The sequence below is a fragment of the Manis javanica genome, chromosome 11 (genome assembly GCF_040802235.1).
Source record: "Manis javanica isolate MJ-LG chromosome 11, MJ_LKY, whole genome shotgun sequence".
NCBI lineage: Eukaryota > Metazoa > Chordata > Mammalia > Pholidota > Manidae > Manis > Manis javanica.
In genome coordinates, this window is record NC_133166.1 from 1453894 (window position 1) to 1477330 (window position 23437).

At 44.3% G+C, this 23437-nt stretch overlaps 1 protein-coding gene across 5 annotated transcripts; it reads right to left on the reverse strand.

Moving 5' to 3' along the window:
- Positions 1–393: 393 nt before the first annotated feature.
- On the reverse strand, positions 394–22913 carry ZDHHC5 (zDHHC palmitoyltransferase 5). 5 transcript variants are annotated; one of them, XM_036996711.2, is made up of 13 exons: positions 22631–22913; positions 18358–19531; positions 13287–13353; positions 10566–10687; positions 7436–7593; positions 6099–6271; positions 5847–5949; positions 5151–5242; positions 4559–4691; positions 3971–4094; positions 3432–3544; positions 2190–3049; positions 394–1749 (listed from the first exon to the last, which is right to left on the reverse strand). In XM_036996711.2, exons 3-13 carry the CDS (start codon positions 13349–13351, stop codon positions 1584–1586), a joined length of 2109 nt encoding a protein of 702 aa, XP_036852606.1. In that variant the 5' UTR covers positions 13352–13353; positions 18358–19531; positions 22631–22913; the 3' UTR covers positions 394–1583. The 5 variants fall into 5 exon arrangements, with proteins under 5 accessions (XP_036852606.1, XP_017524265.1, XP_017524266.1 ...); XM_017668776.3 differs by lacking the exon at positions 13287–13353; XM_017668777.3 differs by lacking the exons at positions 13287–13353; positions 22631–22913 and adding an exon at positions 22411–22557.
- Positions 22914–23437: the final 524 nt, after the last annotated feature.

Consider the following 23437-nt stretch of genomic DNA (forward strand, 5'->3'; position numbering starts at 1 on the left):
TGTGAGATATCAAACAACTGCCACCCATATCCAGTCAATCTGCCTTTTACAGGCTTTCACAACTTGACCATCTACATCTCATCCTTGACTACATACAATATCAGCTTTACTTTCCAGAGACAAATTTCTGTATTAAGGAACTACTATGGCACAAAAGTGAAAGGAGTTCTGAGCTTTGAAAGGGTAAGAAGGCTTTGAAGCTGCAAATGATTTTCAGGGATTTTTAAATCACTGCAGTAAAAACAGGACCTAGTTTTAAGTGGTTATTTTCACTACAGTCCTACTTACAGATGGGCGAGGACCAGAGAAGCTCATGAGTTTTCTTTTTAACTTCCCACCAGAGATTACTTACCCTGTCTTAAACCAGACAAAATAACACAAGTCAGGGGAAGCTAGTAGATCAGGATTTGTTTTTATTCCTTGTTGGTTTAAAATGGCTAATCAGAGTAAAAAATAAAAGGGCCTCTGTCTAGAGGCTGGGGTCTCCCCTATTTAGAGGTTAAAACCCAGGTATCCCCACTATCCAGCACCATACTGAGGTGGGCTAAGGGGTAACCCCCAAGGGACAATTGGAGGGGCCTAGGTCTGCCACTCCATCTCTCCATCCTGTTTTTGGCATGTGATGAAAATATTGCTTTTTGGATTCTTCTCTCCCGGCCTTGGATTTAAAAATAATGTTAACTGTGAGTTGGGGGAAGGCTTTGAGGGACCTGAAGAAGCCAACCTTAATCCTTCACCCCCAAGAAGGGGGGGTTTTCCCATATTGTTTCTGGAGCTTAGACAAGCTCTTTTTCTGATCACCCCTCAACTACCAAAGTCATGGAGCTCTGACCCCTTTCCTGGGGAAACTAAGTGCCAAGGAACCTAGAAAACTAAATCTCTCCAAGTCCTTCCCTCCTCTGACCAAGATCCCAAACTCTCCTCTCCCAGGGTTTCTTTCCTGATTACTCAGCACCAACAACAGGGGGTGCTATTTCCTTAGTTGGTAACTGGGACAAGAGGAAACCATGGAGAAAAGGAAGACTTCATTTCATGTCTCCCCTTTCCTGCTGGTCTGAGGATCAGGAAGAATGATATCCCCCTCCACATATCCCTCATTTTCCCATCCCAGGATAGATATATAATTTCTTTGATATTTATAATATATATATATATATATATATATATATATATATATATACACACACACACACATATATATATATATATGTACACACACACCTGGTAACGCAGAAGAGGAAAAAAATAGAATCCATAACAATAATAAAAAAAATTATTTCTGGTTTAAAAATGATCTGGTTCCCTCCAGGGCGAGCAATTGCACAAATGTCCACTGAGTCTGGTCCAGGGTTTAAGGAAGGGAAGATCTTCAAAAGTGAAAGGGGCTGCTACCCCAGTCTCAGGGCCCCAACTCTCCAACTCCCCAACCCCACTGCATTTTATAAAACACTCCTCATCCTCTTGGAATCGGTGGTGTAAAAAATGTCCATGCAGGGGAGGGGAGCCCCTTGAGGAAAGGACGGTGGCCACCTGGGGCCCTTTGGTGTAGGTGCAGAGGTGTGGGAAGGGGAGGTGCCAAAGGCTCACACCGAAATCTCATAGGTGGTACCACCCACCCCTGACACCTTCTTGACTCCTCCCCTTGTGGGGCTACTGAGAGGTGGCTGGCCTGGGCCAGGGGACGATGAGCCTATACTCTTGGGCTGCCCGTTGGATTTGCTGTAGGCTGTTTTGAGCTGTACTTCATCTCTAGAAGAAAAGAAGAGACAGGTATCAGAGTGGGACACAAAACACAGGAGAGGGAGATAGCTTAAAAGTTAAAGAGTGAAAAAATGACATACTTTTCTACATATATATTTTGACCCAGACATTCCCATGTCTCATTACCCTGCCTGAAACTAGCCTGACTGCCTATCTCCCCTATTATTCCTTCTCTCCAATAGCAGCAGTTATCTTGTATATACACTCTCAGGCAAATAAATACTTCTTAGGAAGTATTTCAATCTTCAATCTCTGAACAGCAATGGCTCATGAAGGCAGCTGGAGTGAGAGTGAAAATGGAGAGCTATCTACAAACAGGATATCCTGGAGCCACTTGCACTAGAATGTGCAATCAAAGCTCTGATGCCTTCTGTGGGGTGGTTTGCTAATTTTAAGTCTGATGAGCACTAGAATGGACTAATACTTACTTGGGTGTCAGTAATGGCTGCAAAGCCACTTCCTCCGCCTCAGACACACCAGGTGGGACTTTTTGGCTGCTGTAAGATATAGATCGGCCCAGGTATGGGGCAGCTGGGCCTGGTTCAGGGGACCCTAGTCCCCGGCCTCTTAGCCCATCTGGCTTGCCAAAACGGGGGGCAGCTGGGCGTCCCAGTGGAGTCTTGCCCAAGGGTGATCTCTTTGAATCATCTGAGGAGGAGCTAGTACGAGGGGCATGGCCTGAGCCTGGTGTTGACTGAATACCCGAGTCTCCCAAGCCTGGTTCTTCCTCGCGGCCTGGGAGTGGGGGTGACTGGCGTAGCAGCTTCTCTCGTTCCTGGAGGGAGGCCACAATATGGCGCGACAGATTGTCGTACCGGACTGGTGAGGGCTCTCGGTGTGTTGGGCCGGTTGGCACCAAACGTGGGTGCCTCTCGGCTTCCCGTTGCTGGGCCAGCCGGGCTGACAGGAAGGGAGAGGTGTAGCCTAAAGGAGGGTCTGGCTCAGGCCCTGCCTGCACTGACTCGAAATCAGGGCTGTCTGAAGGAGTGAGCAGGCTGTCATAAGATAGGCTTCCATTGCGTGTCTGATTAGCCAGGCTCTTATAGGAGGTGGAGGTTGTGCCCTCTGAACGAATGGACTGCAACTGGCCCAGCTCAAAGCCTGTGCCCTGGGCTGACTTGAGGCTGGAGGAACGTGAGCCACTGGATAGTGGATCGAAGTGAAAGCTTTTGCCAAATGTGGGAGAGCGGAAGCTCTCTGGCTCCAAGCTGGGCTCTGAGCGGTAGCTGGGATGGCGGCTGCTCTCTGCAATTGAGGTTGGCTCCTTCAAGCTGTCCCCACGACTCAACTGAGGGAGAAAGCAAAGCAGGCTCTTGGTGCTCCTCCTCCCATGACAGACGCTGGGCCCAAGGGCCCAAGGAATTAGTCAAAAAACAGTATTTGTTATGTGCAAGCAATATACTTACAACTTTTACATGCAACCCCTAATGCAAATCTGTAAGTTGTAACAAATACTTCATTTAAGATACAGAAATGATAAGGCTTATTTAGAGAGGTTAACCAACTTGCCCGCCATGGGTTTTTAATCATGCTCCATGCCCCTCCCTCTTGATCAAGGACACACTATCTAGGAGATTCGATCCCACTAATGCCAACAATTAGTAGAATGCCTTTGGTTTCTGTCTCCTCCCAGTCTCTCATGTCCTGACCTGACCCTTAGTGCTCAGTACCTTGGCGCTGGATGAATGAGGCATGGCGGCTGACGCACTGGTGCTACTGTAACCCGGCCGGTACTTGTACATGGTAGGTGTGGGGGGGCTGTCCTTGACCAGGAGGCTGCTATCTGCAGGAGAAAAAGCCCAGGGGCACCACTTTACAAGCTGTTCTCCTCACCTGGCTAGACTTCCTCAAAGTACTGGGGGCAGGACACAAACAAGGGAGGAACAGATATACTCAGAAAAACTTAAATCCTGGGAACATGATTTTGTTGAAATCAAGACTGAAGACACACCAGCCTAGAACTCAGTGAGAGGACACACCAAACAGGTTTAGGATGTTCTCTGGCCTGTCCAGAGGTGGACAGTTCTCCCCACAAAAGTCCAATTCATTGCCAGTAGCTAAGTAGCATTCTCTCTCTCCCAGCTGCCCAAAGCAGTGGCTCAAGTTGGACGTGTTCTCAGCCACAACACAAGAAGCATCTCCCAGCCCTGACCTGTGTGATTTCTCTACAGCCCACAAGTAACCTTCTTGCCCCTGCTGCTGCCCTTACCCTCATTGGTAGCCAGGCTGAGGTGTGTTCGTAGCCCTGTGTAACGGCTCAAGTCTGGCTTAGGAGGAGGTGGAGGTTCAGCATCTGCAGACTGGCTCTCTGTCATCTCCATGCTTCCCTTAGACTAGATAAATGAAGAAAAGTCAGATTTGGAGAACTGGGCATTAGGGCAACTCAAAGTACTAAAACTGGAATTAGGGACATTGGAAAGTCAATTATACATTTCCAAACTGGGACTGGAAGACAAGAGACAAGGTCAGTTTGACGATGGTATCAGATAAAGAAAAGTTTCAACAGTTTAATTCTGTCACTTATTTGTTAATTTCCACCAAAAGCCACTTGTTAAACTACCACCTGTCAGCTTCATAATCCTATGAAGACTTAAAAAAAGAATGGACTGAATTTCTACTATTAATGAACTTACCATCTAACAAAGAGAAAAAGATATGTATTTAAGTAGTTTTAGTATAAATCAGGAAGTGGTAAGTACTATAAGAGAGATGTTAACTTCTTAAAAACAAGTTTCCATCTCTTTGCCATGAGGGACAGTCCTTAAGTTCCCTAGCTTTGCTTCCCTAAATTCCTCACCTTACTTCTCCTCAGCTCTCCCTGGATGCCATTGTCCATGATCTTCACAGTTATCTGCCCATCTGATACTTCTGGTCGAAGGAAGGGAGGTCTGATTACAATTGTCTTCTCTTTCTTTGGTCTCCCCAAATACCTGAGAGTCAAGAGTGAAAAGGCTTTCATTAATTCATCTGTTCATTCATTGTAAAATATTTACTGGTTGCCTATCTTATGTAAAGAAAGCATTTTTACAAATGTAAGAAATAGTCCTAACAGGACAGTGAAAAGGCCAGCACTGAACTGTTTTCTTTGATTTCATAAAGAACTGCATTAAGACTACGCCTCTGGGCAAATACCTAGTAGCTCAAGGCACTCTGGAGCAAACCTCCCCCTCAACTCTCAAAGGAGAGTCACCATACTACCTAAAGTGTGTCAACTGAACTCACAGGTGTCAGTAAGGATGGCATGTCTCACTCCTGAAGGCACTTCCCGTTCTCAGAGAACCCTTCCTAAAAGGCAGTCTCCTACCAGACCTCCTCTGTACCCACAATAAGCCCAAAGAAGATAAAAGTTTTGACCAAGGGTGAACAGCAGACCAAAGTGGTAGGCATACCTGGGTGCTGGGGAGCTGCACAGTACACGGCTGACATTGTTACAGCAGCCATTGGTGAAGGGGTTCACGCCTCCCCGGAATTTACCCGTAACCTAGAGTAAGGAAAAAGGATCAGATCAGTCAGATGATGGGCCTTTGACCTCCAAAGGCTAAACTGCGTATTACTGTGCACCCACTATCTGGGAGAAACAAAAAGGAGTAAAATACAATCCTACCATCAAGATGCTTATACTTGCAATGGTTAAGAACAGGAACTCTAGAGTCAGAATCCTGAGTTCAAATCTTAGGTCTACCTCAAGGTAGCTGCTATCTAACCCTAAACAATTTCCTCATTAAAATGAGGATAAAAATAGCTCTCCGAATACTGGAAACTAGTATACGTAAGTTAGCTATTATTACATGTGTGAAAATAGTTGTTTTCCTTTAAGCAGCCCTATGAGCTTCCTGAGGGCTGGCTCAGGTCATTTATTGTTCCTATAAGCTCAGGGCCCAAATTGTCCAGTATACAGTGGCCATTCTGTAAATGCTTATTCATTCAGAAATGGCTTCCATTCTCATGCATACATGAGAAATGTGGACACCTCATAAAAAATATTCACTAAGCATCTATTTTTGGAAGCACTGTTATACACTCATCAGAGGGCTAAGAGACAAGTGTCCTGCTCTACACGGGTCTCCTGTCACTTCTCCCCATACCTGTTCATTGGTTGTGCGTCCCCTAGCCACCAGCACCACATGAAATCCTGTGAGGCCAGCTACAGGGATGAAGAATAAGCCAGCCACACACATCACTGCCATTCTGAAGCCACACAGTCAAGGCGAACAGAGCAACATGGTCTCGGCCAGCCACGCTGTAACAGTCTGCCCTTTGACCCTCACTCTCACAGGCCTCAACTTTCCTCATTCTTTCCCCACCCAATCCCACAACCCACAAGCCTTGAAGGATACGTGACAGCCGTGCGGACCCCTGAGAGTTCCTCCATGTGGTAAAGGACATAAAGGAGGCCAAAGCCAAACACACCCATAATGTGTGCTGTCAGGGAAAGGAGGAAGAGGAAGAAATAACGGTAGTTCCGGCGACCGATACAGTTGTTCACCCAGGGGCAGTGATGATCAAATTCCTGAGGGCAGAGAGAGAGAGAGAAACTGAGAGTCCTTGGACCACAGCCCTAGATCACTCTTGTCAAGAAGAATAAATGGCAGAACTTGTCATTTTTAGTGATTTATGATCATGTTCATCATTTAGGTGCAAAATTAAAAACATGCTTATATCAGTGAAATCAGCCAGGCGGAGAGAGACAAGTACCAAATGATCTCACTCCTTTGTGAAGTATAACAACAAAGCCAAACTGAAGGAACAAAACAGCAGCAGACTCACAGACTCCAAGAAGGGACTACCCAGAAGGTTACCAAAGAGAAGGGGTTGGGGAGTGCAGGTGGGGAGGGAGAAGGGAATTAAGGGGCATTATAATTAGCACTCACAATAAAGGTAGGTCACGGGGAAGGCAGTACAGCACAGAGAAGACAAGTAATGACCCTAACAGCATCTTACTACGCTGATGGACAGTGACTGCAATGGGATGGGGGAATTTGATAATATGGGTGAATGTTGAAACCACAATGTTGCTCACGTGAAACCTTCATTAAGACTGTATATATCAATGATACCGTAATTAAAAAAAAAAAACATGCTAGTAGTTTAATTTGCTCTACCCATCTGTAAGGATGACCTTCCAGAGGTTGATCAAAAGCCAAGGCCACCTCTCAAAGTTTTTCTAATGTGACCAAGGAACTCTAAAATGGACAAATGTCAGAGGCTTTGCAAAGTGCCAAGATTCACGAAAAAGGAGCCTGGAGGGAAAATCCGGTAAGCAGCTGCTTACAGCTAAGTAAAAACTGATTGGAAAAAAGGGTCAAAAATAAAAGACAAAGGGTGCAGAAGGACAGGCAGGAAGAGAAAACATAACTGTAAAATCTGAATGCAACAAGATGTAGTGGAATTAAGAGGTAACAGCAGGCCAGGACAAATAACCAAAAAGATGAGCCAAAGGATGCAAGGCTGGAGCTATGAATCTTGCTGTTGGGAAAGTCTATGCCCACTTGGGGTCCCTCCTCATGAGAAGAATATTTAAGCTCTACCTCTCCAATGTACTTAATTGCCACTTTTTGACAGAGCTAGAATACATAGCTCAGACAGTTAGCCAGGACTGAATTTCATTCTTATTCTGTGGGTAAGAAGATGACTTAGGTTGAACATTAAGGCTTACCCCACCTAGGGTTCTTACCTCCACACAGTTGTCACAGACACTGCAGTGGGAACACCGAGGAGGACGATAGAAGCGGCAGGTAGCACACCATTTCATGCGCACCTGGATGCCCTTGATCTCTACTGTTTTGTAAAGGGGAGCTCGGAAGTCATCTTCCTTGTCTTCATCCTCCTCAGCTATAGACAGGAAAAGTCTTTTAAAAAACCAGTATGCCGGAACTGTACTAGGGATACAATATTCAAGACGTGGCCTCTGGAATTAGTCAAACAGGTGGGAAGAGGGTAGGAACTAGTAACGCTGACACTGTGAGATCTGCTACAACACTATGGGGACACAGATGAAGAAGCAATTTATTCTGCACTGAGAAATGAGGTTCAAGAGAATAGGACTTAGAGTTGGCTCTGATATAGGTATGCTGATATTCTTGGTTTATGTGTTATGAATATATTTTCAAAGAAATAATTTACATATCAAAGCATACATAAATTAATTTACATAATAGTTCAATACCTACAAGTACATGACTGAATGATAACAATCCAAGAGAGGAACTAACGTCAATCTTGTTTTTCATTCACAGTCCCCACACCCAAAAGGTCTTCCCCTAGACTCCATTAATTCTGTGTACTTTGATATTGTCTGTTGGCCCAAGACATTCTCTACACCGGAATGTCCCTTCAATTTTCAGTTATCAGAAACCATCCCACTTCAAAACTTAAAGGACATTTTTTTGCCTTCTCATCCACAGTGTGCAATTTTTAAAAATTAATCTAGAAAAAAATACAGTGGGGAGGGAAAATTAAACAAGTGTAAGTATAGGGGTTAAAAAATTAGCTTTCCATTTTTACTTATTTGGGGAAATGCGGGCATAAGAGAAAAAATGCAAGGTAAAGAACTATACAAACCAGAAGATCCCATATGAAAGCAGAAATAGATATATACATGCTAGAGATATGTGATATATATAACTATTACATATGTACATCTTCAAAATACTGAAAAATATGATTATCTCTGAATTACAGGTGATGTCTCTTTTATACTTTCTACATAATGAATATGTACTGCTTATTAAAGTCTTCATGTTTTTAAGAAGAGTTTTCCTTTTAAAGGAAAAAAAATTCAAATGCTACTTATTTTGAAATGTCTGATCCTTCCACACATCTACCAAAAATGAGCTCTTTCTCTTCTTCAAGTGCTACAGAGTTCTCTGATTACTTATCACACAGTGTACTTATTCCTGTCTTCCCTACTTCCCCTTCAAGATTGAGCTACTTGAAAGCAAGGACCTTTCAAAAAATTCATCCCAAATGACCACCACAATGCCTTCCAAATAGATCAATAAATATTTGATGAACGAACATTAGAGGCTCATTAAAACAGCCCCCTTCCGTTCAGCTCATTTTTGAAACAGGAGTCTTGAAATGATGCACAATGACAAAGGTTTTGTAAACACAATGAATTTCAGAAAAACCTTGTCTCACCAAAATTGCTATCCCAGTCCCAACTGCCTCACTCTTACAGGGTAACTTCACATTTAAATAAAAATGTCATCAACAATAACCTTCATCAATCTACCTCTTATTCTACTGATGATGGTTTCTTACTCTCACCTCCTATCCCAGCAACAGTCTACTTCTTTGGCAAGCACGTCCTTCCTCTAAGAAAGTCACTCTTCCCAATTTACCCCTTTCTTCAATTTCAGCTTCTCTCTTCTGATTCCATCTCCTCATTCTATCAACATGCTAAAGTCGTTCTTCTGTATCATTAAACAAAGCCCTCCCTCTCCCACAACATACTCTTATCTTCTACCTTCTCTGCTTAACTTTTGAAAGAGTAATCTTTATACTCCTTGACTCCGCTTCCTCACTCCCTATTCACCACCTCCTAAGTGCATACTTTGCCCAGCTTTTCCTCCTACTAACCTTTCTTGTTCAACCCCTCCTTCTATAGCTCTGGTCCTCCTCCTCCTCAATTCATTACTAACATGTCAATGCTAGGCAGGTCTGACCTCCGTTCTTTCCTGATCTCATTCTATTTTCTCTAGATAATCTTAACTCCTGTTGCTTCAAATGCCACATGGCTGAAGACTCTGAGACCAAGGTTTTCAAACTGAACTACTCAATTGCCCACTGGGTATTGCTTACCTGAATGACCCTAAGTATCTCAAATCAACACGTCTGAGATGCTCAATCGTCCCTGTAAACCTGTTCAACATCCCTGTAACTTTTATCTTGACTTATAAAATCAGCATCCCACTTATTCCCCAAGTTAGAAACCTTGGAACCACCCTAAACATTCATTCACCCTCTCACTCTCTCAGAATAAGTCATGAAAATTCCACTGAATTCTACTTCTGAAAAATCTGTAAATTCAGCTTGAATGCAAGTTCTCATCAGGTTTGCATTATTCCAATAGCCTCCGAAAAGGAATCTGTCCATTCTCACAAAAATATTTTTGTAAAAAGAAACCTGATCTTGTAATTTCTCCAATTAAGAACCTTTTGCTGTCCGAAGGAAGAAATATAGTCTGTTTGATGTAGCACGTGAAAATCTTTCACAATTCGTCTCTGGATTTATCTCCTGCCCCTTCTGGCCCCACCAGGAGCTCTATGTCACCCCACTGAATCCAGCATTCTGTTACTACAAGCTCTGCACTTGCTGTTTCCTCTGCCCAGAACACCCTCTCCTTCCATCCTCTCCTTGGGCAAGTCTTCCCCAGCTACATTTCACAGCACTGCCCCAATTGATTTGGACAGATACAAATGTACCCTTTTCTATGTTCTCAAAGAACCTTGTTCATGCCTCCATTAGTTTGTATCGCATTATTTTAGCTAATTCACCTTAGATATTACTGTACCTAGTGATAATGCCCAACCCATTTATTCAAAATAAATTCCTGCTAAGTAACTGAAATCAGAATTGACCCAAAGTGTAACACATGGTTAGAAGTTATGACATATATTCCTGAAGAACCCTGACCTGCTTTTCAGAATTAAATCATCCCCAAACCCTAGGACTCTAAAAGCCCATCATTATATCGTCCCCAAATCCTAGGACTCTGAAAGCCCAGGAGCAAGTGTATTATGTCCAAAACTCATTATTTTTCAAGGAAGTAAGCAGCTACTAAGAGGAAAGGGAGATCTTACCTCGAGGGAAAATCCCTGGATCCATGAAGGTGGCCATGCTGAAGTTGGCCAGCACAAAGAGAAAAACAATCGCATTGTAGATGGGCACTGCAGGTGACACATAGAGGCTTAGTCCTGGACAGCTGCACAGACAATAAAGAAAATGAGGGACTGTCTCCGACACTCTGGACACCAACTGTATAAAAATCTATAAACATTCAGCCCCATTCCCTATAAATACATCTTGTGTGGTTCACCTTTGCTCTCTCAAATTATCTTTATCCTTCCCAACAAGCAATCTAGTTTCCCATGATAATGCTCATTTTAGATCAATGTATAAGGCTCAGAATCTCTGCTACCATAACTCCTTACACTAAGGTCAGTGTTCTTCAGATTCATTTTTTCCCCATAGATCCTTCCACATTTTGGAATCTGTGCTTATCTCCTTTTCAACCAGGCACATGAGCTAGATACTGAGTATGTAACTGACACCAGCTACAATCCGTTCCCTGGAGCACCCTGAGGCTTCTGGATCCCAGCCATGCCCCAGTGTCCTGCAAGTTGGCCCAAAGCATGCGATACCACCTGCCTTTCTGGTATCCTTCCCTCTTCCCACCTGGCTTTGAACCACTCTCAACTGCCTCAAGTTTCTTCACTGCATCAAATATTCCAAGAGTTGTATTCATCAAGAGGCTAGTTTTCAGGGAGGGGGAAAGAAAAAAAACAAGAACAAAAAACCCACAACACAAACAGATAAGGATGAATATCAAGACAAAGAACTAGACCCCTTGGGGTCTATAAATGAAGCAGAAGCATGGGGCAGAAAAAAGGGAAGACATCAGACCAAAGCAGCCCTAAATTCTGTAGGAAAAAGCAACTGGCCAAACATATCCAGTACCCCACAGGATCCAACTCAAGAAATATGTTAGGTTAACTTTTGACCAAAAAAGAGTACCCAATCCAGGACTACCCTCCCTCTCCATCAGCATCTGATCCTACGTAGGAATGCCACAAGAGCTCTTCCTTTTTCTGGTGATTTCCTCAGAGTTGGAAGTTTCAGAATATGTGATGTGCCTACTACTGCTTTGTTCTGTCCATAGCATCAAACACCCTCTCTCCAGTCTCAGCTCCGGAAGAACTTCCCATTACAAGACAACAGCTAAATACCCTAAATCTGCTCTGTGGCTGAGAACTTAATCTCCAAAATTAGGACAGCATCTGTCTTTGCCCCCCTTCCTCAAGACCAACCCAAAGGAAAGGAAGAGTTCATTGAAGGAAAGGAAGAAGGGGCCAGGAGAACAAGACAGCAAATGAGTCTGGAAAATTAATCCACAGCCGTCCTGTATTAAGAATCTGTGTCCATCAAACAAAAAACAAAAAGCATAGTCCTGAACAGTGATTCAAGATAATTCACAGGAATCCAGCTCATTGAGATATAAACAAACTAATAAAAGACAAAACTTATTGCCAAAAAGCACCTCACAAGTCTTTACCAGCACCATCCATTTATCCAAATTCCATTTAGCCATTCATTAAAAAAAAAAACCTTAAGTAAATATTAAGTGCTAGGCTTTTTAGATAGTATCAATTAACTCTTTGCTTCTCTTGATGGGCCAGTACATAACTGGGAGACAAAATAATGAAGCTAGAATGAAGGCACTGACTTCAAGGGCAAAAAAGATCTTCAGCACAGTCTTGGTTTATTCTGTCCAAGTCTCCCAGGGAGGCCTTTTCCTCTGGGAGTTCTTTGGTTCCGAAAAGCTGCCCCCTTACTGTTGAAGGGTTTGGGGTGGAACACAAGTGAGAAGAGCCCTCACCCAGCCGCACCCAAAGCCTGACTGAGGCTCCCGAGGAGGGCGGGCGAGAAACTGAAAACCAGTCATCCAGGTCAGAGCCCCTCCCTAGCACTGAGCTGTCGCTTCGATTTCCGCCCAGGGAAGAGGAGAAAGGGTGACTCATTTGACTCCTACAGCCTGGGAAGATAATTAGAAGGGAAAAAGAAATTAAATCCTTAGAACACCAAGGTGCCCATGATTTTAAAGTCTTATTCCTAGAACTGGCTACTGTGGCCTCTTGAGCTTCTGAAAAAATAAGTTACCTCCATCCCTGTGGGAACTAAGGTGAATGAGAATGAAACACCAGGCTCAGACGTCAATCTTTCTGACCCCATTCTTTCTTTGGTTTTGGCATTTCCAAACAAAGGAATCACCCAATTTCTTGGGTATCCTGCCAACCACCTACCCCTGGATAATGAATTTTACCCCTACAACCTTCTTGATATCAACCCATCCCAGCAGAAGTATGTAATCCTAGAATGGAGTTCCAATACCTGTTCCAAACTAAAGCCTTACCCGCCGAGTGGCAGAATCTAGACATGATGCAAATAACTCAACTTCACAGGCAGCACTGTTCCTCAATTCAAATCTAAGACCAAGTGCTTCCACCCCTAGCACTCTAGCTGAGAGAACACCCCACCAAGGACAGGCGTGTGTGAGCAGAGCCCATTCCTGCTATGTCCCACATTCTGCTTGGCTTGAGGAAAGGCAGGCTGTTGCTACAGTACTCTGGCCAGATTCCTTGGTGACCACCCCAAGTGGCCTGTCTGAATCTGTTGCCTTTGATGGAAGGAGATGAGGCCTGAGTTGAGGAGGAGCTGTTGGGGCTCGTCCCCAGCCTATGGCAACCCTCATAGAGGTCCAAAGCACAGGGAGCGGCCGCAGCCCAGAAGGCTGGCTGACTCACTGATGGGACTCCCAGCTCTGTACCGTCCCAGGAAGAACAGGTTCTTCTGCCCACCTATTCAGCATTCCTGTTTCAGGGCCAAAGAAAAATTGGGAGAGTAGGTTTCAGTACCCACACGCCTGAAAATCTGTTTCCCAGCCCTAACATTTCCTATTATTAAAAAACGGTTAAGGTCCTGCTAAGAAAAACAAAGAAGTCAACCAGCTTTGGATTTCCATCCTGTCTCAGTTAACACTTTGCTACAATAACCTTAGGTAAGCCACAGGTAAAACCCCCAGTTTGTCACTTCAGCTATGTAACTCAGACATGAGAAAGAGGAGACAATGTTTGAAAAGATCCTGGAGTTCTTTTTAAACCAGCTGGTTTAATACTGAGCATTCACTGGATAGAAAAGGCACAGAAAAAACATTAATTATCACCATCACCATCAATTATCATTCCAGCTCCAGCTTTATCCTTAATTCCACTTCCCCCATCTGAGATTCAAAAACACTTAGAGGCCCTAAACTACTAAAGAACAGGTCTCTTCATTCCACCCATGCCAGCACACAGCACGAGTGTCTGACTTGTGCTCCTTGTTGCTGAGCAAGGCTAGAACGAAGATCTCACTTCCTGCCCCTGGGGATCCTCGCGATTCCACAGGAAAACAACCTCTTCCCTTCTAGGTGGGTAAGTTTCTCTTAAACACTTGATTTGTCATGTCTTACCAAGACTTTCAAGCAGTTGAGTGCAAGATGTAGGCCTTGGGCCCCTATTCCTGGATGAGAAACGTGGGAAGTAAAAAGAACTACCACTGTTCAATGAATGCCCCAAATCATGAGGCTGCTCCCACTCAAATCAGGTGCCAGCACCTCTGCCATCATGAAAAAAAAGGACCAGAGGGAGAGTCACTGATGTTGCCCAACTCTGTGGGTGAAAGGGTTGGTAAATGCAAGGGGCAGACACCAAGAAGAAAGCCCTCTCATGCATGGAAGGCTGGTGACCATCACAGTTTTCTGGACAAGCCTGATTCCATCCTTCCCACAGACGATCACCTGCAGCAGAGATTTTACCCCCACATCCCTAGTGGCTTTAGAAAGAGACAAAAGGAGACACTAGCTGACTTAACTTACAGCTCCAGGAGACTTTAGGGGATGAAGTTCAGTGATTTACTTCAAGTGGTATTGCCAGGAGCCCTAAGAATGTCTCAGGGGTCCCCAGGAAGGCAAAGAGGACACACCAAGTGGCTGGGCCTCCACATAACAGCCTCACTTGAACCAGAGCAGAGCTACTTTTATGCCTCATGTACTGGGGTTCCACATAAGATATCTGGAAAAAAGGGTCATGTTGCTTAAAGAAACTGCTCTATGTCAACTTCCTCATTACGTAAAGGAAGGAACGGGCCCACAAAAGTTAACAGACTTTACCAAAATCTGTCTCCTGACCCCCAACAATGCTTATTCCTCTTACCCAATAGTGCCCCCTTGGCAATCACAAAAGAAGACTAAACTAAGACAGATAAGGATCCAGAGGGATCCAGACCCCTTATCCTACATGCAGAGTCTAGTACCTAACTGGGGAGGATGAGTGGGAGGTTACTCTAGCACTCTCCTTCCCAAATAGGCAAAAGAAAGACAGGATCCCCAATAACTCTCCTGCTTAGTTTTAGCACTGGACCAATCCAGTGAATGGAAGGGATAGGGTTCTAGGGGGAAAGTCTCAACTGTTCTACTCAAGCTTCTCTGGGACAGACAACCATTTACTGATGACCAAACCCAGCTGGTAATTTCTGCTTACAGCTTTCCCTACTTGACAAAGAAACGTGGAAGATAAATTGTTCCTAATTAGTTGAGGCCTAGATGACTCCACTAATTATGTCTGCCAATTGAAAGGGACTCTTCCTCCTACTCCCAGTCCTCTAGATCACAAAGTAATTCTCACCTGGCGCTTATACTATGAAAGAACAGACAGTTGTAGCCTAATAAAGAGAACAAGAAGATGACAGAGTAGCTACAGATTTAGGGCCCCAAACAGGAGCTGGTTTAAAGACAGCCTTCCTCTTGTCTCTATTTGACACCATAAATTATTTTTTAGGCTGTATATGGTTTTAAACAGAGGGTTCTCCAAGGAACTGAACCTTCAAAGGGTTGAATCCATGGAAGAACAATTTTTGAAAGTGTCACCTCAGCCCAGATATATGCTTACAGAGGATGGACAGAAGAGATGAGAATTTCAGCGCTACCAGGAGCTAGGAGATAGAGTTAAGATAAACAGGGTGTTATCCTCTGGTTAGCCAGAGATGGGTAAGATTCCTCAAGGGAGGAACAACCTAAGACAGGCACAGTCGCAGGGGGGCCATCAGGTGAGGAACTGGGGATCAACAGAGGTGAGGCTTAGAACCTCACCCCCTCTGACAGAAATCTTCTACATCCGTGGATGCTTTGTTGCCCTTGTCTAGCTTGGATTAATACTTAGTCTATAGGCACAGACCTGATCATCTACATTTGCCCTCTTACAGTACTAAATTATGTTTTCTACCTTTATCTTGCATCTACCTACCACTTCAGCATTTTATTTTAAAAAATAATGATAATAATAAGGGAGAAATGTGGGATTCACATATAAATCAAGTATAAAAATCAAACGAATAATCATATCTGACTTGATTGTTTATAGTTCATGATGCGTGATCAAAACTGAAAGTTTCTGTGATATGACTGCCCTTGCACTGTTCACCATGTAAGAACTTATTCACTATTTAAGAACTTGTTCACCATGTACGAACTTGTTTGTTATGCTTCAGAAGATTGGAGACTGTTGAGAATTAGGCTTGGGGTTGATTAACGATTGTGCATTGAGTCCCCTATACAGAATTTTTTTGTTGTTAACAACCATTTGATCAATAAATATGAGAGATGCCCTCTCAAAAGAAAAAAAAAAAAAAAGATAAACAGGGTGTCTATCTTCACAGGGTGGGCAGGGGAGACTGCAGGAAAGAAAAGAGAGCCCAGCAATTGGTCCTAAGGAAACTGCCAGGGGCAACTCTAGCTATGACTTAAAGCTCTTCTAACTTTGATTAGAGGCAACAATTCCATATAGCGTCAATACTGTCCTCCAGAATTATTCTTCCTGGCACTGAGACACCATGGAATATGGAAGACCCCTACTTTTCTGGCACCAGGGAATAGAAATGTAGGTTAAATAACTTCAACTATCAGTTGATAAAATGCCTATGCCAGGGCAATTCTTTGTAGCTAAACTGGTATAACCAGCCAAGCACTTCAATGGTTCCAGATTAGCAAGCTAAGAACAAGGATTCTGCTCGCCCTATCTCAAGAACAGATGGGTTGAGAGTGAAACCACTCAGCCCCCTAAATGCCCCAGCTTCCCAAAAGCTTTGCCTCTTAAAGGAACACATACCCAATTGAACAGATCTAAGGACATGAAATTTGTCTTGTACATATCCCTCCAGACAAGGCACCACAAGTACTACAAGGATACTAAGATCTCATGTAAATGTCCCTTGGTTAAAATGGGATTCTACTTATTGGCCATAATAGCAGAAACCAAAACAAGTCTGACACTGAAGACTCACTCCTTATTGGAAGCCAATACAAGCAGGTCAGAATATTGAACATGCTGAGTTTATGCAGAAGAAAAAGATTATGAAAAAAAGAGAAATCAGGTAGAGAAGAGTAGGCCTGCTTTAGATCCTGGAGTGAATCAACAGGTATGCCTATGACTTCTACTCCTCAGAGGAAGAGGGTGAGAAGTAGGTTGGCACTCATACCTTAGGTAACAACAGATTCACTCTTTCCTTGCTTAAAAACTAAACAGAAGAACATCACTGTTACTCTGCTGACTCTTTTGGCCAAATGACCCACATTTTTCAGGCTTAGGATTCCTTTTGGCATCTGAAGCCCAATTTTGGGAGTTTTCCTTCCCTCCTACCTCAGATTTAACTTCTGTTTTCTATTTCTCCCATAACTAACTCTCTCACCCCAGCAACTCCCGCTTCATTCATCTTTCACTGAGTCCAGACTGCTTTTGTTCCCTACCACTTCATTTTCTTCCCCCTCCCAGCCACCTCACATTGCTTTAAACAGCACCTTACAATTAGGTTTGAGCCTGAATCACGGCAAAGTGAACTCCCCAGAAGATTCAGCATGCTCTGATTATTCCAAGGGCTACAACTAGAACACTAACTCAATGACTCAACAGTTTAAGGCTCGGAAGCTTGGTACATGTTATTTCATAAACAAGTTAACAGCAAAGATGCTTGCCAGGTGATTGTTAGCTAAAATATTGGGGAAAGGGGGAATGAACAATCACTCAAGTCTCCTCCAATAAGAGTAGGAACAAAGTCTGAATATCCCAGGTGGAAAATCTTCAAATCTACTGCTCCTAGTAATACCAGGGAATGGGATAATTACTGCCATTCCCTTCCGCAGGAAATAATGTAAAGGAAGCCTTCTAGGACTCTCTTCCTAAACAAAACTTGCCCGTTCCCAGTAGCCTTCACTTCTCTAGGCTTCAGTTTTTTAAGAGTACAGAGAAAACCATCTGAGTAACACTAAAAGCTAAAACTGTCTCATTGGTCAATCTTTTAGATCAATTCTGAAATCCTGCAGAACTCTCAACTTCCACAATCTCATTTAAATATATGCTTCACTACCCTGAAGAAAAGCCATTACCGGCTGAAAAACCTTTAGTCTAGTTCTCTTTCTCTCACAGAACTGATTGCTTAAGTTGCTTCAAGCAGCTCTGGTGGTTTCCTCCCACTTCCTTCCTACTTCAGGATCATCTAATGATGGAGCTGGGTAGGAAAATAAGAAGACATTTATGATTCCAAAGGAAGGAAAGCAGGGCAAAGTGAAGGATTCAGTGGAGTAAAATTTGTAACAAGGCTGAGAGGATAGGTTTTTTCTCGCTCTTCTCTCCGTGTCTCTGGGATTTGTATTCCCCTGTATCAGACATCAAGCACTCCCAATCACTTGGCTTTGCAAGTAATTGGCTAAACTCAAGAGAAAAAAATACCCCCCTCACATGCCATGGAGTGCCCCCCAAAGAGTACCAGCAGGAGAAAACTCACGTAAAGGCAAAGAAGAGGGTTGTAGCTCCCACTAAGAAGATGGCGGCTGCTGAGACTGGAACATACTTGCTGGGTTTGAATCTCTTTCCAGACTCTGCGGGCATGATGGAGCTCTGCTGGGAGATCTGCCCTGCCGCATAGCCCAGGCCCACACAGCGGCAGAACAGACAAGAAAACGGGATGAGGGAAACAATGGAGAAGAGAGTACAGAAGGAAACCAGGGAAACAGAAAATTTTAAATTATCACCCTTCCCCCTCCCAAATAAAACCAAAGATCAAAAGATCTCAAATGAAGGAAAGCACATGGGAGGGGGAAAGGTGATTCCAAATGATGAATAACCACCTCCCCAGAGCAAGGCAGAAGGAGAGATTAAGAAACACAACTTGTACAGTTTAACAACTGGAGACAAACAGTAGGCTGTACACATGCAAATGGCTGCAGGTGGAGAACATGGGCAGTCAGACAGATCAAGGTATAGCTCATGGACAGAGTTAAGTCTTCAAAGGGACAGAAGGGGGGAAATCGGGGTAGGGCAGAATGCTTCTGGTAAGGAGAAACTCTTCTGAGGAGATACTATGGTACCTCCACAACTCCAACACTTCCACGAAATGTGAGCTGCACCTACAGGAGGTGTGCCCTGTGTTTCTACTTTAATCCAAAAAGGAAGCTGAGGCCCTTTCCAGCTTTAGGGAGAAGCAGTTTTTGCTGCAGTTCTTGTTTCTTTTAGGCAGTTTTCTCAACGCCACCAGTTCCACACCTTTACTTCAGGGCTTGTAGTCTGGGCAATGGTGATTTAATTTTATTTTCTCTTGATGGCTAAAGCTGGGCAACAGCTGTTCCAAGGTTGAGTTGTAAACCCTTTTCTTTGATGAGGAAAGGAAAACAGAGAGAGCAAGCTTGTCTTCAATCTCTTCTTGTTATCCCCAAGCCCTTTAAGGGCTCAGTTTTCTATAGAGTTAATGCAAAACTAGAGAAATATAAAATCCCTGAAGACATGTTCTTCTCAATAAGCAAAATAAGATGAACAAATCAATTCCACTTGATGATACTTTTAAAAGGTTACTGCGGATGAAAGCAAAGTTCCAAAGAGGTCCCTGTTTCCAGGTTAGTCAATGTCTTTGATCTTTCTTCAGTCTTGGGCTTTGTGGATTCAACTGCGTTACACTGCCTCACCTGGAGAAAAACAAGTATCTTTATCAGAGAAATACTTTCAGGGTATTTCTTAAGAACATCAAGGCTAAAACCTTATAAGCTACTCTGTAAAAGAAAAAAAGTGTCTTTTGAAAGAAAGAATATTTCCCACTTAGGTGTATGTGGAAAAGGACTCTGAATAGGACAATGGATTCAGAATCCTTCACTCAGAAAGTGCTGTTCACACTGGAAAGAGAACTTGGCTTTCTCACCTGGCCTAAGATCACCAAAGAACTAGCTCTTATAAGGGGCCCATTTCACCTGACATAAATAGGCACTAACAAATATCAAGAACATCAAAATCTAAAACCAAACAACGGCACAGCAGTGAAGGGCAGTCCTAGAAAAGAGATTTCTCTTTGGACAAAGAGAGTATTTATTGCAACAGTGAGGAAAGAAAAAAGAAACCAAAATTAGGGCAGTAAGTCTCATTGCCTTTCTGTGCATGTCTGTCTCTCATCCCTCTATGCTTTTTAGTTATAACCCTGATGAGGCAGAAGCTGAATTTTAGGTCTTCTGGAATAACCCAGAAAAGCAGCTTGGGTGAGAAATGTTCTTGCACTGAAAGGTGAGATGCTCTCCATGAGTAACTGAGTCAACCACAGGGGCTGGTCCTTTTCTTCCCATTTCAACAGTTTTTTATTCCTACACTTACACCTATTAGGATGTCAACTGAGCCCCACCTTCCCCCATAGGATTAAGAGTAACAATTATTTCTGTCGATGGTAGTAGCAAAATAACACTGGCACTTTGGATTTTTTGGGATGCTTTTCATCTAGTGATCTCAAAGCACTCACAGTATCTGGTGACACAATCCCTTATCCTACTCAGTAAAATTGAAGGCTAGAGGATGCCTGAGGCCATTCCACTGAATCACTTGAGCAATCTGGTTCCCATCCCAAGTTCACATGCTCCTTTGCCAACACAAACCCTTTCTACCTTTCTCATCCACTACACTGCCTGCTCAGTGACGACAACTTACAATCTGCAGACTAAGAATCTAACTTAAGCTAGAATTTGAAATACAGTTCATTTCACCCAAGTAGTCTGGTTATTTACCTTAATACCAAAGGTAGAGATTAAAATATCAGATTTTGTTAGTGAAATACAAATGAAGGTGCCCTGGAATTTATCACTCCCTCTCTTACCTGTGGCAATGGAAGATATTCAACATGTATTGTCAGTCTCTTTAACAACAGAGTTTTACTGAGGGCCAAACAGCAGTATTAGAATACAGTGAACACCCAGAGATTACACGAAACTGTTAAAATCCTAAGAAAGGTAAATCTTCTCAGCTTCTGATTTTCTGATTATTTAACTCTCAGTTTCCTATAGGGATCAAAGCCCAACCTTCTGAATTTAGGTGTATGCAACTTTGTTAAAAATGAGAAGCAAATTCTTGATTTGGAGACGGGTACTGTTAAAGTTAACTTTCCCCTCAAAACCCCAAAGGTTACAGAAGATGGAAAATTACACTCCTTGTATTTTATCTAGAGTAGAAGACTATCATTTAAACATGATTTATTATTTCATATTATAGTTTCTGACAGGAAAAAAAGTCACATTGGCTAAAACTGCCATAGTAATGTACCGTCATAAAGACCTTACAATACTGGGAAACAAAAGAATCAGCATCTGAAATGTTTGGGGTTTACCTATTATTAGAAGGGACAAAGCAAAATCTAAGAATGCACTGGGTACAGTAAAGATGCATCAAATCTTAGCAGAGGGATGTAGGGATGAGAGGTAGTGGGGATGAGACTGCAAGGTAAGGGTGGTTCATCAGACCCAGAAGTCTGGATCCACACCAGTATGAGAAAGGTGTGCACAGAGTAACCTATGGAATGGAAATATGTATACATTAAATAGAATATCTGGTTTGAAGGCTTTAATACAAATACGTACTATGTTTGTATTAAAGGTTTAATACCACTTTAAGGAGGGGTGAATGAATACAGAGTACCACTAACAGCACAAGGGTTGTCGAAATAAAGTGGTGTAACAGTACAATACAGTAATATGAATAAAAAGTAATCATGAAATAATCCACATGTCAAGACACTGGCTGAGGAGTTAGACAGAAGTTTAATATAGGTGTTATCATGATATACCGAGGTAGCAAAGTACACGGCAATACAAGTCTTGTAAGCATTAGGTGGGTGTTTTAGAGAATAGATACTAAACATTCTGAAGAGATTTGACACAGCATAGTGGAATACTAGGATAAAAGGATATGGATGGGAATATAAGATTAACCTAGACAAGATGGCATTAACCAGGAAGTGAAAGATTCAAGGAAGAAAAAAAGTCTTAACATATATCCGATCCTACACCCCCTTTCATAACTTTGAGTCACTTTTAGCTCCTCATTTCATGTGTTTCCAATTCGCCCAAGTGGGTAAAACACTTTCCACCTGCCTGTACCACAAAGCGATTCCTATAGGTAAAATACTGGCAAGCAGAATCAAGCTCCGCTTGTAAAAAAGTACAAAGTACTAAAAGCATGGAGCACTCGGCTGGTGGGGGTAGGGGGAGGAAGCAGCCGGACGGGAGAACAGGTAACAGGATGAGGCTTGAGCCAAAGTAAGTATCAGCCGAGTCCCTAAGGGACCTGAAACGCAGGGAGGTAAAAGGGGAACAGCACTCGTCCCCAGCCGGGAGCTGGGACAAGGAGAATCACCGTAAGGGGCAGAGCTGGCTGCGACCAAGAAGCCGGAATCCGCGGCGGCAGGCCCACCGGGGCCGCGGAAGACCGCAGAGCCCTTGGAGCCCGTGGGGGCCGGGGGCGGAAGGGGCGGCGGCCGAGCCCCAGCGGCGGAGGGCCAGGGTCCCGAGCTAGGACCGGTCGGCCTGGCACTAACCGGTTCTGAGCCCCGGCGGCCGTGGATCCCGGCCTCTACACGTCGTCCGTTTCCAGGGCCCACGGGTCCCGCCGCAGTTGGATGACCCGGCCCGCAGGGGGAATGGGGCCTCAAACCACCTCCCCCTCCTCGGTCCCCCTTCCCTAGAGGTCACTCTCCCCTCCCACTTCACTGGCCCTCCACTTCCGGTTCCGCAGGGGCCGGCGTCCCCGGCACTCACCCCCGGCGCCGTCGTTGTCACCGATGCCTCCCGGCAGTGCCGTCCGGCCCCTGAGAAGCAGCGCGCGGCCCCCGCACGCTCCACGCCCGCCCCGCTCCGCGCGCTCCCGCCCGGCGACGCTAGTGTTCGAGCTGGCAGCAACCGCTGCCCTCAGTGCCGGGTCCCGAGCCCTCCCAGCATTCCCATTGGCTCTCTGTCCCGGGCGCGCGCGACGTCTCGCGCGGGGCACGTTTCTCTCATTCATGGGTCTCGCGCCGCCGCGCCCGCCCCCGCTCACTCCCATTCACCCATAGCCCCCACTCCGACTCCGCACTAGGGCGTGCGCGCGAACCCCGGCGACCGCGGCGACCTCGTGGCCTGATTGGCTGCAGGAGCACAGCGCCGTACGTACGCGAGAAAGTGAGAACGCGCCCGCAAGGCCGTCGGGTTCCGCAGACGACTGGCAGAGAAGGGCTGGGCTACTGCATAGGAGGCAGAAATGGGGAAATGTTCGGGCCAGCCTTTCATTTTCCTCCGTCCTGTATTCTGTTCCTACTATATCCAAGCAAAAGTCCTCGGAAGTAAAAGTTATTATATGTGTGTACTGGAAATACTCAAAAGCAAGCAGCTACCCTCTCGAATGCTACAAACCCCCTCCAAGAAAATGTGGTACAGTCCAGACGGACGTGAAGCACAACCAATCACCAGCAGGCCCGCCCTCTTCCGCTTCAGCCACTTCGGGCATTAGCCAACTGGCAACTAATTAGCCGCTCTCCCCCTCGCGTTGTGTTTTCTGTTTCTGATGGCAAAAACTTTATTTGAAACCAT